We start from the raw sequence: 17,811 nt of genomic DNA, 5'->3' as shown, positions 1-17,811 counted from the left end.
TTTTCTGGTGCTGGAGCCTTGACTACAGCCTCAATCTTGTCCGGCGACTTATGCAACCCTTCCTCACCAATCATGTGGCCACAATACGAGATTTGTCTCCTGAAGATCTCGCATTTGGGGCGGTTGGCTCGTAGCCCATATTCCTGTAATCTCGTGAGCACCTGCTCCAGGTTGGCAAGGTGTTCACTGTCATTTTCGCCCGTAACCAGGATGTCGTCCAAATAACACTGGGTCCCCGGGATCCCTTGTAGGACTTGTTCCATCGCCCTCTGTCAAATAGCTGGGGCTGATGCTACCCCGAATACCAGTCGATTGTACTGGTAAAGGCCTTTGTGAGTGTTTATCGTGAGGTATTTTCTAGATGCTTCTTCCACCTCATTTTGTAGATCCACTTGGGCCAGATCAATCTTTGTAAAATGTTTCCCTCCAGATAGTGAGGCGAAAATATCTTCTATCCGCGGAAGTGGATATTGTACTGTGTGCAGGACTGGGTTCACAGTCACCTTGAAGTCCCCACAGATGCGAACCTTCTTCAGCTCCCCAGGCATGCTGCTCAATGCTTTCTTCATTACAGGAACAATGGGTGTGGCCCACTCGCTCCAGTCCACCTTGGACAGCACACCCGAACGTTCCAGACTCTCCAGTTCAGCTTCAACGGCTGGGCGGATCGCGTATGGCACCGGTCTGGCCTTAAAAATTTTGGGTTTGCGTTATCTTCAATCTTTATGGTTGCCTTTACTCCTTTTAGAGTCCCAAGTCCTTGTTGGAACACCTCTTCCGCGTCAGATAGAATTTGTGACAGACGTCCAGGTGCGACGTCATCATCCTTTTTGTCAGTCACAGTTAGCGCCTGAATGGAATGCCAATCCAATTGTATTTTTCGGATCCATTCACGTCCCATTAATGGTGGTTCTCCATCTCGTAGTATATACATATATAGTTTCTGCGTTTCCTTGCCGTTATATTTAACTGGCACCCTTATTTTTCCTCTGGGGTAAACCTTTTGCCCTGTGTATGTTTTCAATACAATGGACATGTCCTTTAAGGGTATGTGTGAGAATAGCCGCTCATAGTCTCGTCGATTCATGACAGTTAGGGCTGATCCTGTGTCCAATTCCATCTTTACTGGGGACCCTGCTATCGTGAGGGTGACCCAAATGGTTCGGTGATCCTCCTTTGCGATCACGTTGTGTAACTTTAGACAACTTAGTCTCCTGCTCCCGGAGTCCTTATCACTCTCCTGATCTTCCGAACTACTGTCTGTCAGTTTCTTTACTTTCCTGTACTGTTCCTTAGTAGTTCTTGTCGTGCTGGTTTTCTTTCCCGACCTGCAGACTCTTGCTATATGTCCCATTTTTCCGCATTGCCTGCATACTTTGTCCTTAAACCAGCAGTCCTTCTGCTCATGGGTTGTTCTGCTGCAGCGATAGCACTTTTCTGCTCCATACGCCATTTCGTTAGCGCTGTATTCTTGTGGTTTCTGTTGTATTTCCACAGCTCCCCGTGCTGCTGCTTCGTAGGATACTGCCACGCTGAAAGCCTGTTCTAGCATCAGGTCCTTTTTCGAAAGTAGTCGTTTCTGGGTTCCTTCACTCTGGAGCCCGCAGACAAACTTATCCCGTAAGGTGTCTGCCAGTCCTGCTCCGAACTGGCAGTGCTTCGATAACTTGCGTAGTTCCGTAAGATAGTCAGCATTGCTCTCATCTTTGTGCTGGTTTCTTTTATGGAACTTGAATCTTTCTGCTATCAGCAGCGGTGTAGGGCTTAGGTGTTCCTGTAAGATATTAACAATCTCCTCCAAACTTTTCTCCATTGGTTTAGCTGGGGTAATTAAATTCCGCAATCGGCCGTACGTACCCGCGCCCATCAAATTCAATAATACCGATGCCCTCTTTCCATCGGCCACCTCATTTGCCTTGCAGTACACTTCAATTCTTTCCACATACATGGTCCAGTCTTCTACCTCGTTGTCGAAAGCAGTGATACTGCCACTTTTCGGCATCTTGGGTGATTTAAAATGGCGCCTCCCGCGCTTTTGCTTCTTCCCCAATGGAATAAAATGGCGCCTCCTGCGCTTTTCCTTCTTCCCCAACGGGATAAAATGGCGCCTCCCGCGCTTTTCCTTCTTCCCCTTGCTGCCACGCTGCTCCTAGCGTTCTACAGGGTAATGGCGGCGACCCGCGTCGGCGCGTCTCGCTTTCCTTCCCCCCATTTATTTTCTCTCTGCTGCCCGGTTCTTGAGCACCGACCGCGCCCTGTGCGCTCCACCCTCTCTCTCTCTTGTTTTCTTTCCCCGGAGATGCTGCGTGGCCCGTTTTGTAGAGCCGCTCGATCGAGCTCGAGCCCGCCGCAGTCCGGAAGGATCAGCACACTACCTGCTACCAGCACGATTTGCTGGAACACCTTAACTGGGGAGTCAAGCACAGCTCTCCACAGCCTCTCCCGCAATTCAACGAACACCGATGAATTCTTTGGGTGGTTGCCCGCGGTCGACGCCCGTTGCTCAGACTACGACCTCCAAGAAACCTCCTCTCAGGGTGAGATCTCCGTGAGACGATGCCACACTGCAGGGGAGTTCAAACTTATTCGTCGCCACTGTAAAGTCCGCGCCTCAATAATACACGAACTTCGGGAGAACAGTTTAACTTTACGTCAGACTGAAATACAGAAGCCTGCTAGGGCCTTTTATACAGGGGTGGTCACTGCCGGTACTGCAGTCTAAAACCAGTTCTTCCCTTAAAGGTACATACACAACAATCTGTAACATTTTCCAGTTCTGACAAAGTGTCCCAGACCTGAAACGTTAACTCTGTTTCTCTCTCCACAGATGCTGCCTGAACTGCTGAGTATTTCCAGCATTTTCTGTTTATATTTCAGATTTCCAGCATCCGCAGTATTTCGCCTTTTTTGTACAGGTGAACACTTACAGTTTGGTTAGTCAGACTCTTATTGAAGGATATCAAAGGTTTAGGAGGGTCAATGCTTGTATCAGTCACCTGTGCTACTATAAATGTGTTTGGTGCCCTGTGAAGCATAAGGGCGCCGGGGAGCTAAAGAGCAAGTGTTATCCTCAGGCTTCAGTTATGTCAGTTTCCCCATACCAGCTGTCAGCTTCTGAACTGATACGTGACACAAATTCCTGCCGCGGTTAAAAATAGCAGAAGGATCAGAGAAATGGCTGCAGTGTCCGATCTATATATGCGTTTCCACCACATCCACGGAACCAACGTGAGGCTGGATGATTCTCAGACCCAGGCCACCAGGGCCGAGAGCTTTGGCAACGCGGTTTGTTTCAGCGAAGAACCTTTGGATCCTGACAAAATTTTCCTTGTAGAAATCGAAGAGAAAGAGTTGGGGTGGTGTGGTAACGTAAGGGTTGGCTTGACAGCACACAATCCAAGAAACCTAGAGTCGGTTCCTGAGTACTCCCTCCCTGATTTGGTAAACTTGGGGAGCAGTTGGGTTTTTGCAATAACCAGGAATCACAACAAGGTCTCCAGTGATGATCAGGAGTCCAATCCCGACCCAACACCACTCTGCTCTATGGAGGCCTATCTGCAAATCGGAAAATGTAAGGTCCCCAAGGACAAGCTGGTGGGAAGAAGCAGGCCAGGAAGGTACAGTCACATCTTAGATCAGCTGTATAAGACTAACATTCTTCCTGCGACTGCCAGAGGAAGCAGAGTTGGGGTCTTGTATACCATGCGTGCTAATATGGGGGACATGCACATTGTCATCAATGGGGAGGACATGGGTCCCTGTGCCAGAGGAATCCCCACAAACCAGCCTCTCTACGTTGTTGTGGACGTGTTTGCTTCCACTAAGACTGTGAGGATTATACAAGTGGACTATGGTTGTAAGTATCAGCAGATCAGATTCATTACATTAGTATAATAATCTTTCAGTTTGATTTATTTAAGGGCTAACATTATGTGTATATTCCTGAATGCCTATGCATAAGGGTAGATATATTGCATGTTTATGTATATGCTATAATAAAAACTGTGCCCCTATTTTTGAAAATGGATTTGTTCTTATTTTACAAAACACATGATGCAAACTTAGTGCATTCAATTCATCATCTATCTTGCATTTAGTGTGGATAATGGTAAAAATTGTTGAGTTTGATCAGAATGTTTGTACAAAATAGTCTGTTACTTCATCAGTCACTCCACTTCATCTATACAAATATGGAATGTGTTTTGATGATGCAAATTGTCGAACATTTTGTCTATAATACAAAGCAATATAGATAAATTGGAGGAACATGCTGTATGCTCTCAGCATTTTCTGTTTATTTCAGATTTCCATCATTGACAATTTCTTTTTGTCTTTATAGACAGCAGTCATTTTTATAGCCCAACAAAGATCAATTTCTCCATAAAATAATCAACGGCTAGCCTGTGAATCTTTAAATACATAATAAATTGAACTAATAGCTGAATTGAATTGGCTCACAGCATGACTGCACAGTTATGTTTCCATTTAGAGAAATAGCTGCTTGTATATAGTGTGCTGGGAGAACAAGACTGGACAGATATAACAGTATAATAATGAGGTGCATTTGGAATGGCAATACATGGTGTCAGGAAGTGTGTGAATTCAGATTTGAATTCTCTCTGTTCCCCCTTTAAAAGAAAAAAACCAAATAATAAAAAAAAAATCAGATGAAGTGGCTGGTCCTCCAACTAAGTCACTGCTTGGGATTGTGGCCCTTGACAAATGCTAGTGTCTCTGGATCAAATTATACATGACATACATGCAAATTGGTGCGCAGATAAATACATATGCACAGATTGATAGTTACATGTCAAATGCACAAACACCTCCAGTTGATGAGCTATTGCTATGTGTGATTAAGAATGTCACTTCATTTTTTTCTTTTTCTCTCTGCAGTTCCATCTCTACTGACTTTATGCCGTCAGGTTGTTCAGAAGCACATAATGCACAGACTGGCCATCGACTGGCTAGAACTACCAGCTCTGTTAAAGAATTACTGCAAATATGAATAATGAAGCAGTGTTGTTTGGGAAAAGTTTTTGAACTTGGCTCATGATGAACACAGTAAATCAAATGGTTTTATAGATATACCATTATTATTATCTTAGCACCCATGTTACTTATTCTTGTCACACAGCTTCTTGTTCCACGCATGTTTTGTAGTAAACTGTGTCTTAAGGTGCACTAAAATTTGGAACATGAAACAGAACCCTTTAAAATATTAGTCTATTTATTTATGAATTTTAAAATGTTATCAAAATCAATTAAGTCCTCACTTCCTCTAGTATCCTCCAATTGTTGCTCACAACAGAAGTGATATCATCAATGAAAGACTAAGTACTCCCTATACCTTCAGTCTCTCTCTCCCCTCCTCCCAACTTTCTCCTGTGCTTTACATGATACAGATTATTATATTATTACGTAACATTGTGTGATTTGGGTGCATTTTTTGGTATTTACCTCATCTCATTATTACTTCCTATCAGTTACTTATTCATGTCTCACAGTTTCTTGATCCCCCTGTCTCAATTTTCTCTCATGATTTTTCATTGATTACCCCTTACCTGTAGCTCCTACTTAATGATGACACCATCATTCTTGTAACAAGGTTTCATGCTGCTTCTGGTCTCACTCATCACACAGTTCCACGGCAGTAAAGGCTCACTGTATAATGTTATACCTACAAAACCCAGAATGAGCAATAATTAATGTGGTACTCAGTTAGAAACCACAGATCAACAGCAACACTGGAACTGAATATTTGTAGGATAAGAGGTTCAGCAATCCACAAATTACTGACTAACCGTTTGTTGTATGAGATAAGTGAGTACATCACCTGTCGTCGACACTTGAAAACATTACAAAGTTGAATATGTATGCTTAGCCCCATAACCTAGTTGAACATAATTTTACCAATTTTCTCATTAAAGATCAATGGTGTTATCTAAGGTACCACTCAATTATGGATGAACAAAAATATTAATGTTTATCAAGTGGACTTCATACAGAGATATATATATATATCCATCACACTTGATATGCAGCCTATGGGTCACACTTGCACCTGACTATACTGAATGTATATTATGCACACACACTATACACATATTTATAGTCAAATGCAACAAACCTGGAGATAATTCCAAGATAGCTTTTCATGTAAAATGTCTTTGCTTTTTTGTCACATTTCTTCCTTTGCTGAAGGGGTTGACATTTGCTAAGGTACTTTTCCATAGGTACTGGTTGTGCTCTGTTATCCCATACAAATGGCCGTGTGCAAGCTTGGAGGGTGACTCCATCACAGGGAGCATCACAATTGAGATTATTCATGTTCTCCCCTGACTTATACACACACATTCCTAATTTCACTGCATAGTGATCAGGAAGAGCAGGAACCTCGGATGATTTTCCTCTCTATGGTCCAAGTATGCTGAGGACAAACATAATGCCCCTATTGATAAATACCAGACTGATTTATCAGCAATGACCCAGGTTTCATCATCACTGGATTAATATCCTGAAATTCCCTGCCTAACTTCATTGTGGAGTCACCATCACCACAAGGCCTGCAGCAGCTCCAGGAGAAGGCTGTAGGATAGAGTGTACCTGTAGGATTTAGTAAACATTGTAAAGATTTTGTAACCATTATTAAATATCTATAATATGTGAAATTGTATGTTAAAAACCTAAAAAGCCTGTATAAAATAGCGAATAGCTGAGTAGCAAAGCATGATGGTAAAATTAAGCCAACATTATGTTAGCTGCAAGAATAGTGCTGAGGTAGTGTAGATTTTCTGTTATATTAAAAACAAGAAGCCAGCGAAGAACAAATATTACTTACGTTTTAAAGTAGAATAGGGGTTTTCATCACCTAACATCCCTTATCGCTGAAGTTTCAGAAAAGCTAGATAATGGGCTAAGGGAAAGGCAAAAGACATCTGCCGTAATTCGTGGGAAGCCTGGCTATGTAAAAGTTCTAATACTCAAAGCTCACAGGAGAAAAAGTGAGGAAATCATAGACCGTACTATTGAAGGTCAGAATGGTGAGATAGCCCAAGCAGCTGCAAATTGCTATGTATGTTGAAGGGAAAAAAGGTATAAAGGAACAACTATTGAACACTGAAGGCAGCGCGAAACCAAAGGATGAGAAGCTTCGGTTAACAGAACACACCAAACATAGAAACATAGAAGATAGGAGCAGGAGTAGGCCATTTGGCCCCTCGAGCCTGCTCCGCCATTCAATGCGATCATGGCTGATCATCCAAATTCAATACCCTGTCCCTGCTTTCTCCCCATTTCCCTTGATCCCCTTAGCCTTAAGAAATATATCTAACTTCTTCTTGAATATATTTAATGAATTGGCCTCAACTGTCTTCTGTGGTAGAGAATTCCACAGGTTCACCACTCTCTGGGTGAAGAAATTCCTCCTCATCTCAGTCCTAAATGGCTTACCCCTTATCCTTAGACTGTGACCCCTGGTTCTGGACTCCCCCACCATCGGGAACAGTTTTCCTGCATCTAGTCTGTCTAGTCCTGTTAGAATTTTATAAGTTTCAATGAGATCCCCTCTCATTCTTCTAAACTCCAGCGAGTATAAGCCCAATCGACCCAATCTCTCCTCATACGTCATTCCTGCCATCCCAGGTATCAGTCTGGTGAATCTTTGCTGCACTCCCTCCATGGCAAGAACATCCTTCCTCAGATAAGGTGGCCATAACTGCACACAATACTCAAGGTGTGGACTCACCAATGTCACGGGGCTGTGCATTCACGGGGCCATTTTGCTAGGGTTTCGGCAGTGGACCCAAGTGCAGGAAACCTATCCAAGGACTCGAGACCAGGTAGAACTCGAAAGATGCTTCACTTGATACTCGAAAACACAGAAAAACTTGAGAACACCAGAGACACAGCAAGAACTGTTCCAACCAGGCAGGCAAACCCAGGACTGAGCCAAAGAAGACAGGAAACAGGAAGCTTAAATACAGGCCAGAGTGGTCACGTGACATAATTATTCAAATGAGACAGGAGACAAATACTTTAACAACACACAGGTGAGGCCAGAGGCATAGAGGACAAGACAAGCGGGGTGAAGAGCTACACCCACCCCAACATGACTATTGAGGCGTGCGTGAAGGCTATGGCCGGGGTTGTCGGCCCTCCGGCCATAGTGGCCGCCTCAAAAATGTACGGGAAGGCTGTCTTCTTCCTGGAGTCCGAGCGGGCGGTGGCCCTGGCCATCGCTCAGGGGCTCACCGTGGGCGGGACTTTCCTGCCGGTGGACCCGCTGGAGGCCACCGCGCAGAGGGTGGTGTTATCAAACGTCCCGCCCTTTATCACCTGTGAGCTCCTCCTCCCCCACCTACACCAACTCGGGGAGGTGAGGTCGGGGATTTCCCCGATCCCGCTCGGACTCCGGGAGAGCAGCCTTCGCCATGTCTTCTCCTTCCGGCGCCAGGCCTTTATCCAGCTGGCGCGGGAGGGGGAGACGGACGGGGCTTTCACGGTCCTCCACGGGGGGACCTCGTACCGCGTCTTTTGGACGTCGGACGGCGTGCGGTGCCACGCCTGTAGGGAGGTGGGGCACGTGCGGAAAAACTGCCCCGCCTCCAAGGCCGCCAAGTCATCTGGCGTGGCCAAGGCTGGCGCCGTCGCCGCTCCTCCTTCCGGGTCTAGCCGCGCCCCCGCTCAATCGAGTGCTACCGGGGCGCGGTCGTCGTCGGAGGCCAACGACATCCAGGCCTCCGGCGGGGGGGAGGAGGGAGGTCCGGTCAGAAAGAAGGCGCGGGACAAGACCAGAAACCGTAGGGTGGGTCCCCCCGCGGAGGGCGTCCCCCTGAATTTGGAGGCCCTGACGCCCGAGCGCGTAATCGCGATAATCGCGGAGTGCGGAGGTGGGGGGGACCTCGTGCCCGAGCCTGTGGCCGCGACCGCCGAGGCGGTCACGCCAGAACCTGCGGCCGGGCTCGGGCCCGGGGGACCCAAAGAACTTGCTCCACCAGAAGGAGCAGGGGAGGCCCCTGAGGAAATGGAGGCCTCCCTTTACCCCTCCGCGCTGAAAAGAAGGCGCGACCCCCTGGATGAGGAGGAGGACCGGGAGGAGGAAGGTCCCTCCGGTCAGGGGGAGTCGTCGCCCGCCGCGGGCACTGCGCCCCACCCCACCGCTAACACCATTACGGGCGAACGGCAGGGGTCACCTGTCCCTGGGGAGGCTGAGGCAGAAGCGTCTGCCCAGCTCGTGCCTCCCGGGGATGGGGACGAGACCCTGCCCGCGGGGGGGGTCGCGGAACAACCCGCGGCGGTTATTGAGCCATTGCTGGTGGCATTGCCCCTCGACGGGTCGGGCGGCCAGGGGACCGGGTCGGGCGAGTCGTCTGAGGACGAGCTCGCCCAGAACGACCCGGATTTTTCCCAGGTGCTGCTCGACCTTGTCGAGGTGTGTCAGAATTTTCCCCCGTCTGCTGGGTCGGAGGCCGGTGGCGTCGTTGAGGAGGGCCCTCGGTCTGTGTCTCCGGCACCGGGCGACTTGGAGGAGGTCCGGTTTTTGTATTCTCCGATCTCTCCGGCCTCTCCGGTCGTTCCGGCGCCTGGGGCGGAGGGGATCTCCGAACCGCCGCCGCCTGCTGGCCCGGCCCCCCTAGAGGAGCCCGGGGGGGAATCCTCCGCTACCGATCCTGGGGGTGGGATCCGGGCGGAGGCGGGGCCGGCTGTCGCGGCCGGGCCGCCCGATGCGCATTGCGTGGTGGACGGTTTGGCCGCCGGTGGCGACCCCCCGGAGGAGGACGGGGACTCGGTGGTGGGGGCGGAGGAGGACTTAGAGTCCGTCGCCGACGAGGCGATGGATGACCTCGCGCCCCTCGCCGGGACCCCCCTCGTTCTTATTCCCATCAGGGAGCTCCGGGAATTTGTGGCCACGAGCCAGGGTCGCCGCAGGACCCAGCAGGCCCTCGACAGATGGTCGGGGCTGGCGCTGCTCATCGGGTCGGCCCGCGTCGCCTACAAGACCATGGGTGCGGACGCGGGCGTGAGCCCGTCCGAGCTGTGTCGGTTCCGGGCATTCCTCACCGGGCTGCTAAGGGAGTGGCGGTCGGCTAGCGGCCGCCCTCCCTTCCCCCGTTAGGTTTAAGTAGGGGTTGGTTGTGCTTCTGAAATGAAGATAACCATAGCCAGCCTCAACGTCAACGGCAGCAGGGAGGCTAGCCGCAGATTTAATAACTTTTCGGTCCTTCGGGACGGGAAGTATGCGGTGTGCTTCCTGCAAGAAACCCACACCGTTCCGGGAGACGAGGCCACGTGGCTCCTGGAGTGGCAAGGAGGGGTCAACATGAGTCACCTCTCCAGTGTTTCCAGTGGGGTGGCTATCTTGTTGGCCCCGCATTTTCAGCCGGAGATCTTGGGGGTCAAGGAGCTCGTGCCGGGCCGCTTGCTCCAGGTCACTGTTCGCCTGGGGGGCGTGCCGTTCCATCTAGTGAACGTGTACGCCCCTCAGGCTGGTGCGCAGCAAGCGCGCTTCTTTGAAGAAGTGTCCACTCTTTTGGGCTCCATCGACGCGGGCGAGTGCGTCATCCTCGGGGGGGATTTTAATTGTACCCTCGAGGCGAGGGACCGCACGGGTACCCAGCCGTGCCCAGCGGCGATGGGGAAGCTGAGGGACCTGGTCGGGTCCCTCGACTTGGTGGACATCTGGCGTAATCTCCATCCCGACTCCAGCGCCTTCACTTTTGTGAGGTCTGGGGGAGGAGCGTCCAGGATCGACCGCCTCTACATTTCCCGGGCGTACGTCTCCTGCGTTCCGGCGGCTTCCGTGCGGCCGGTGCCGTGCACGGACCACCACCTGGTGTGGGCGGAGCTCGTGCCGCCGCGCGCCGGGGGGGGGTCCACGTACTGGCACTTTAACAACCTGCTGCTGGAGGACGCGCGGTTCCGGGATTCGTTCGGTCGGTTCTGGGCCGGCTGGAGAAGGAAGCAGGGGGGCTTCCCCTCCTTGAGGCTATGGTGGGATGTGGGCAAGGCTCACATCCGTCTCTTCTGTCAGGAGTACGCGAAAGGGTCGACCAAGAGGCGGGAGGCCCGGGTCGGGCAGTTGGAGAAGGAGGTGCTCGACCTGGAGCCCCGTCTCGGTCAAGTCGCCGAGGACCCGGCCCTGCGGCTGGCGTACGAAGAGAAGAAGGGCGCGCTGAAGGACCTGCGGCTCGTCGGGTCCCGAGGCGCGTACGTGAGGTCGCGGATCCAGTTCCTGCGGGACCTGGACCGCGGCTCCCCCTTCTTCTACTCGCTGGAAAAAAGACGGGGGGTCCGTAAGCAGCTTTTGGAGCTGCTGGCCGACGACGGATCTCCGGTCTCGGATCCGGAGGGAATCCGCGCGGAGACCCGCGCCTATTACGGGGCTCTGTTCTCTCCGGATCCGTCCAGCGAGGAAGCACGCAGAGTTTTGTGGGAGGACCTGCCGAAGGTCGGCCTGGAGGGCGCCGAAAAATTGGACGCTCCTCTGAGTTTGGAGGAGCTGTCCGGCGCCCTCCGCCAGCTCTCTAGGGGGAAGTCCCCGGGGTTGGACGGGCTGACCGTGGAGTTCCACAGGGCGTTCTGGGGCGTCCTGGGGGGCGACTACGTGCGGGTCCTGGGGGAATGTTTGGCGACCGGGGAGATGCCCCTCTCGTGGCGCAGGGCGGTGATCGTCCTGCTGCCTAAGAGGGGTGATCTCCGCCTCCTTAAGAACTGGCGCCCGGTCTCCCTCCTCAGCACGGATTACAAAATCTTTGCCAGGGCCATGTCCGTTCGCCTTGGCACCGTGCTGGCCCACATGATCCATCCCGACCAGTCCTACACGGTCCCGGGCCGGACCATTCACGATAACATCCATCTGGTCCGGGACCTGGTCCACCATTCCCAGAGGGCTGGTCTGTCGGTCGCCTTCCTTTCCCTGGATCAGGAGAAGGCGTTCGACAGGGTGGATCACGAGTATCTTTTCGGGACTCTGCGCGCATTCGGGTTTGGGACGCATTTCGTCGCCCGGATCCGACTTCTGTACGCTGCCGCGGAGTGTCTGATTAAAGTTAACGGGTCCTTGACGGCGCCCCTTCGCTTCGGGAGGGGGGTGCGTCAGGGATGCCCCATGTCCGGCCAGTTATATGCCATTTGCGTGGAGCCTTTCCTGCGCCTCTTGCGGAAGAGGTTGGCGGGATTGGCTCTGCAAGGGCCGGGCGTGGAGGTGGTCCTCTCGGCTTACGCCGATGACGTGCTCCTCATGGTCACGGATCCCGTTGACTTGCGGAGGATGCGGGAATGCCAGCAGATTTACTCGGACGCATCCTCCGCCAGGATCAACTGGGGGAAATGTTCTGGACTCCTGGTGGGTCAGTGGCAGGTGGACTCTCTGCCGGAGGAGTTCAGGCCCTTCGCCTGGAGTACGACGCACCTCCTCTACTTGGGAGTCTACCTCAGCCCGGCCGAGGACGCCTGGCCGGCGAACTGGCACGAGCTGGAGGCCAAAGTCACCGCTCGCTTAGGACGCTGGACAGGATTGCTCCGAGTGTTGTCCTACAGGGGTCGGGCGTTGGTCATAAACCAACTGGTGGCCGCCATGTTGTGGTACCGGTTGGTTACTCTGATCCCCCCCCCTGCGTTTGTCGCCAAGATACAGAAGAAGCTCGTCGACTTCTTCTGGAACAATAGGATACACTGGGTCGCTGCCGCGGTTCTGAGTCTCCCGCTTAGGGAGGGCGGTCAGGCGCTGGTGTGCCTTCGCACCCAGGCTGCGACTTTCCGTCTTCAGACGCTGCAGAGATACCTGTACGTCGAGAATCCTCCCAGATGGTGTGCGCTGGCGACGTATTTCTTCCGCCAGCTGCACGGCCTCAATTACGACATGCAGCTCCTGTTTCTGGAAGTGAGCAGCAGGCGTGCCAGCCTGCAGGAGCTGCCTGTCTTTTACCAGGAACTGCTATGGGTTTGGAACTCCGTCGCCTCCAGGCGGAGCTCTCCCCCGTCAGGAATGGCGGCTGTCCTTCGAGAGCCGCTGTTCAGGAATCCGCACCTCCGCGTCCGTGAGTTCGGGCGGCTGGCGGAGCGGAGGGCTGTGCCTGGCAGGGTGACTAGAGTCGGGGACCTACTCGATGGCGGAGGAGCGGGCTGGATGGCGCCGGAGGAGTTGGCGCGGCGTATGTCGTGGGGCAACGTCCGGCTCGCGGTCGATGCCATCGAGGCGGTGAAGGCGAGGTTGCGCCCCGGCGCCACGAGGTGTATCGAGGCGGCTCAAGTGCGTGGGGCGATCCCGCCCGGGCTTACTCCCGTTCGGACGGAATTCCATATCGGCGCCCTGCCCCAAAGCTCCCCTAGGGGTTTGGTGCCTCACAACTTGAGCCGTCTCGAGGAGACGCCCTCCATGCCTTTCCATTCTGCGCGGAGGGGTTTCCTGTACGGGCTGCTCTTGCACACCTTCCACTTTGCCATCTTCGCCTGCCGTCCGGACACGCCGTGGCGTGCCGTTTTACCTTCCGGCGGAGGCGGAGGTCCCCAATGGGGGGCTCTCTATGCGGGAGTCTTCCCTTGTTCTATTGGGGACTTGGCCTGGAGGGTGTTGCACAGAGCAGTCCCGTGCAATAGGTTTTTAAGTAGGTTCACGGACTCCCGGGCCGCCTGTTTGTTCTGCGGTCTGGAGGAGTCCGTGTTCCATGTGTATGTCGAGTGTGGGAGGTTGCAGCCCCTCTTTCACTATTTGAAGGGGCTGCTCCTCAAATTTTGGTTGCACTTCAGTCCCACGCTCTTGATCTACGGTCACCCGGTGCGGAGGGGAGCGGGCAGGTCGGAGGACCTCCTCGTGGGCCTGCTCCTGGGCCTGGCCAAGAAAGCCATTAATTGGTCCAGGCAGCGGGCGGCCGAGGGGGTCGTCCGGCCGGATTGCCTCCCTCTCTTCCGCGGCCATATTCGCGGCCGGGTGGCCCTGGAGATGGAGCACGCGGTGTCCGCCGGCGAGCTCGAGCTCTTTCGTGACCGGTGGGCGCCGCGGGGACTGGAGTGCGTAATCGATTTAAGAGGCCAAATTTTAATTTGATTAATCGGGTCATTTAAAGGGTTTATTTGTTTAAGGGTTTATTTTTGGGTTTATAAAAAAGAGGACAAGACAAGCGGGGTGAAGAGCTACACCCACCCCAACATGACTATTGAGGCGTGCGTGAAGGCTATGGCCGGGGTTGTCGGCCCTCCGGCCATAGTGGCCGCCTCAAAAATGTACGGGAAGGCTGTCTTCTTCCTGGAGTCCGAGCGGGCGGTGGCCCTGGCCATCGCTCAGGGGCTCACCGTGGGCGGGACTTTCCTGCCGGTGGACCCGCTGGAGGCCACCGCGCAGAGGGTGGTGTTATCAAACGTCCCGCCCTTTATCACCTGTGAGCTCCTCCTCCCCCACCTACACCAACTCGGGGAGGTGAGGTCGGGGATTTCCCCGATCCCGCTCGGACTCCGGGAGAGCAGCCTTCGCCATGTCTTCTCCTTCCGGCGCCAGGCCTTTATCCAGCTGGCGCGGGAGGGGGAGACGGACGGGGCTTTCACGGTCCTCCACGGGGGGACCTCGTACCGCGTCTTTTGGACGTCGGACGGCGTGCGGTGCCACGCCTGTAGGGAGGTGGGGCACGTGCGGAAAAACTGCCCCGCCTCCAAGGCCGCCAAGTCATCTGGCGTGGCCAAGGCTGGCGCCGTCGCCGCTCCTCCTTCCGGGTCTAGCCGCGCCCCCGCTCAATCGAGTGCTACCGGGGCGCGGTCGTCGTCGGAGGCCAACGACATCCAGGCCTCCGGCGGGGGGGAGGAGGGAGGTCCGGTCAGAAAGAAGGCGCGGGACAAGACCAGAAACCGTAGGGTGGGTCCCCCCGCGGAGGGCGTCCCCCTGAATTTGGAGGCCCTGACGCCCGAGCGCGTAATCGCGATAATCGCGGAGTGCGGAGGTGGGGGGGACCTCGTGCCCGAGCCTGTGGCCGCGACCGCCGAGGCGGTCACGCCAGAACCTGCGGCCGGGCTCGGGCCCGGGGGACCCAAAGAACTTGCTCCACCAGAAGGAGCAGGGGAGGCCCCTGAGGAAATGGAGGCCTCCCTTTACCCCTCCGCGCTGAAAAGAAGGCGCGACCCCCTGGATGAGGAGGAGGACCGGGAGGAGGAAGGTCCCTCCGGTCAGGGGGAGTCGTCGCCCGCCGCGGGCACTGCGCCCCACCCCACCGCTAACACCATTACGGGCGAACGGCAGGGGTCGCCTGTCCCTGGGGAGGCTGAGGCAGAAGCGTCTGCCCAGCTCGTGCCTCCCGGGGATGGGGACGAGACCCTGCCCGCGGGGGGGGTCGCGGAACAACCCGCGGCGGTTATTGAGCCATTGCTGGTGGCATTGCCCCTCGACGGGTCGGGCGGCCAGGGGACCGGGTCGGGCGAGTCGTCTGAGGACGAGCTCGCCCAGAACGACCCGGATTTTTCCCAGGTGCTGCTCGACCTCGTCGAGGTGTGTCAGAATTTTCCCCCGTCTGCTGGGTCAGAGGCCGGTGGCGTCGCTGAGGAGGGCCCTCGGTCTGTGTCTCCGGCGCCGGGCGACTTGGAGGAGGTCCGGTTTTTGTATTCTCCGGTCTCTCCGGCCTCTCCGGTCGTTCCGGCGCCTGGGGCGGAGGGGGTCTCCGAACCGCCGCCGCCTGCTGGCCCGGCCCCCCTAGAGGAGCCCGGGGGGGAATCCTCCGCTACCGATCCTGGGGGTGGGATCCGGGCGGAGGCGGGGCCGGCTGTCGCGGCCGGGCCGCCCGATGCGCATTGCGTGGTGGACGGTTCGGCCGCCGGTGGCGACCCCCCGGAGGAGGACGGGGACTCGGTGGTGGGGGCGGAGGAGGACTTAGAGTCCGTCGCCGACGAGGCGATGGATGACCTCGCGCCCCTCGCCGGGACCCCCCTCGTTCTTATTCCCATCAGGGAGCTCCGGGAATTTGTGGCCACGAGCCAGGGTCGCCGCAGGACCCAGCAGGCCCTCGACAGATGGTCGGGGCTGGCGCTGCTCATCGGGTCGGCCCGCGTCGCCTACAAGACCATGGGTGCGGACGCGGGCGTGAGCCCGTCCGAGCTGTGTCGGTTCCGGGCATTCCTCACCGGGCTGCTAAGGGAGTGGCGGTCGGCTAGCGGCCGCCCTCCCTTCCCCCGTTAGGTTTAAGTAGGGGTTGGTTGTGCTTCTGAAATGAAGATAACCATAGCCAGCCTCAACGTCAACGGCAGCAGGGAGGCTAGCCGCAGATTTAATAACTTTTCGGTCCTTCGGGACGGGAAGTATGCGGTGTGCTTCCTGCAAGAAACCCACACCGTTCCGGGAGACGAGGCCACGTGGCTCCTGGAGTGGCAAGGAGGGGTCAACATGAGTCACCTCTCCAGTGTTTCCAGTGGGGTGGCTATCTTGTTGGCCCCGCATTTTCAGCCGGAGATCTTGGGGGTCAAGGAGCTCGTGCCGGGCCGCTTGCTCCAGGTCACTGTTCGCCTGGTGTGCGTGCCGTTCCATCTAGTGAACGTGTACGCCCCTCAGGCTGGTGCGCAGCAAGCGCGCTTCTTTGAAGAAGTGTCCACTCTTTTGGGCTCCATCGACGCGGGCGAGTGCGGCATCCTCGGGGGGGATTTTAATTGTACCCTCGAGGCGAGGGACCGCACGGGTACCCAGCCGTGCCCAGCGGCGATGGGGAAGCTGAGGGACCTGGTCGGGTCCCTCGACTTGGTGGACGTCTGGCGTAATCTCCATCCCGACTCCAGCGCCTTCACTTTTGTGAGGTCTGGGGGAGGAGCGTCCAGGATCGACCGCCTCTACATTTCCCGGGCATACGTCTCCTGCGTTCCGGCGGCTTCCGTGCGGCCGGTGCCGTGCACGGACCACCACCTGGTGTGGGCGGAGCTCGTGCCGCCGCGCGCCGGGGGGGGTCTGCGTACTGGCACTTTAACAACCTGCTGCTGGAGGACGCGCGGTTCCGGGATTCGTTCGGTCGGTTCTGGGCCGGCTGGAGAAGGAAGCAGGGGGGCTTCCCCTCCTTGAGGCTATGGTGGGATGTGGGCAAGGCTCACATCCGTCTCTTCTGTCAGGAGTACGCGAAGGGGTCGACCAAGAGGCGGGAGGCCCGGGTCGGGCAGTTGGAGAAGGAGGTGCTCGACCTGGAGTCCCGTCTCGGTCAAGTCGCCGAGGACCCGGCCCTGCGGCTGGCGTACGAAGAGAAGAAGGGCGCGCTGAAGGACCTGCAGCTCGTCGGGTCCCGAGGCGCGTACGTGAGGTCGCGGATCCAGTTCCTGCGGGACCTGGACCGCGGCTCCCCCTTCTTCTACTCGCTGGAAAAAAGACGGGGGGTCCGTAAGCAGCTTTTGGAGCTGCTGGCCGACGACGGATCTCCGGTCTCGGATCCGGAGGGAATCCGCGCGGAGACCCGCGCCTATTACGGGGCTCTGTTCTCTCCGGATCCGTCCAGCGAGGAAGCGCGCAGAGTTTTGTGGGAGGACCTGCCGAAGGTCGGCCTGGAGGGCGCCGAAAAATTGGACGCTCCTCTGAGTTTGGAGGAGCTGTCCGGCGCCCTCCGCCAGCTCTCTAGGGGGAAGTCCCCGGGGTTGGACGGGCTGACCGTGGAGTTCCACAGGGCGTTCTGGGGCGTCCTGGGGGGCGACTACGTGCGGGTCCTGGGGGAATGTTTGGCGACCGGGGAGATGCCCCTCTCGTGGCGCAGGGCGGTGATCGTCCTGCTGCCTAAGAGGGGTGATCTCCGCCTCCTTAAGAACTGGCGCCCGGTCTCCCTCCTCAGCACGGATTACAAAATCTTTGCCAGGGCCATGTCCGTT

At 55.5% G+C, this 17,811-nt stretch overlaps 1 protein-coding gene across 1 annotated transcript; it reads left to right on the top strand.

Annotated features, from left to right (window-relative positions):
• Window positions 1-2,363: 2,363 nt before the first annotated feature.
• On the top strand, window positions 2,364-5,943 carry neurl2 (neuralized E3 ubiquitin protein ligase 2). The gene is made up of 2 exons (XM_086005245.1): window positions 2,364-3,856; window positions 4,897-5,943. Exons 1-2 carry the CDS (start codon window positions 3,175-3,177, stop codon window positions 5,010-5,012), a joined length of 798 nt encoding a protein of 265 aa, XP_085861371.1. The 5' UTR covers window positions 2,364-3,174; the 3' UTR covers window positions 5,013-5,943.
• Window positions 5,944-17,811: the final 11,868 nt, after the last annotated feature.

This window comes from Somniosus microcephalus, chromosome 13 (genome assembly GCF_052327205.1).
Source record: "Somniosus microcephalus isolate GS21.2 chromosome 13, FLI_Smic_1.0, whole genome shotgun sequence".
NCBI classification, from domain to species: Eukaryota; Metazoa; Chordata; class Chondrichthyes; order Squaliformes; family Somniosidae; genus Somniosus; species Somniosus microcephalus.
Note: the sequence above shows the minus strand (reverse complement) of the source record. Positions and strands in the feature narration are given on the sequence as shown.

Coding starts and splice junctions, on each gene's coding strand:
- neurl2 (XM_086005245.1), top strand. CDS start 3,175: ATGGCTGCAGTGTCCGATCTATATATGCGTTTCCACCACATCCACGGA. Junction 3,857..4,896: donor TATACAAGTGGACTATGGTT/GTAAGTATCAGC, acceptor TTCTCTCTGCAG/TTCCATCTCTACTGACTTTA.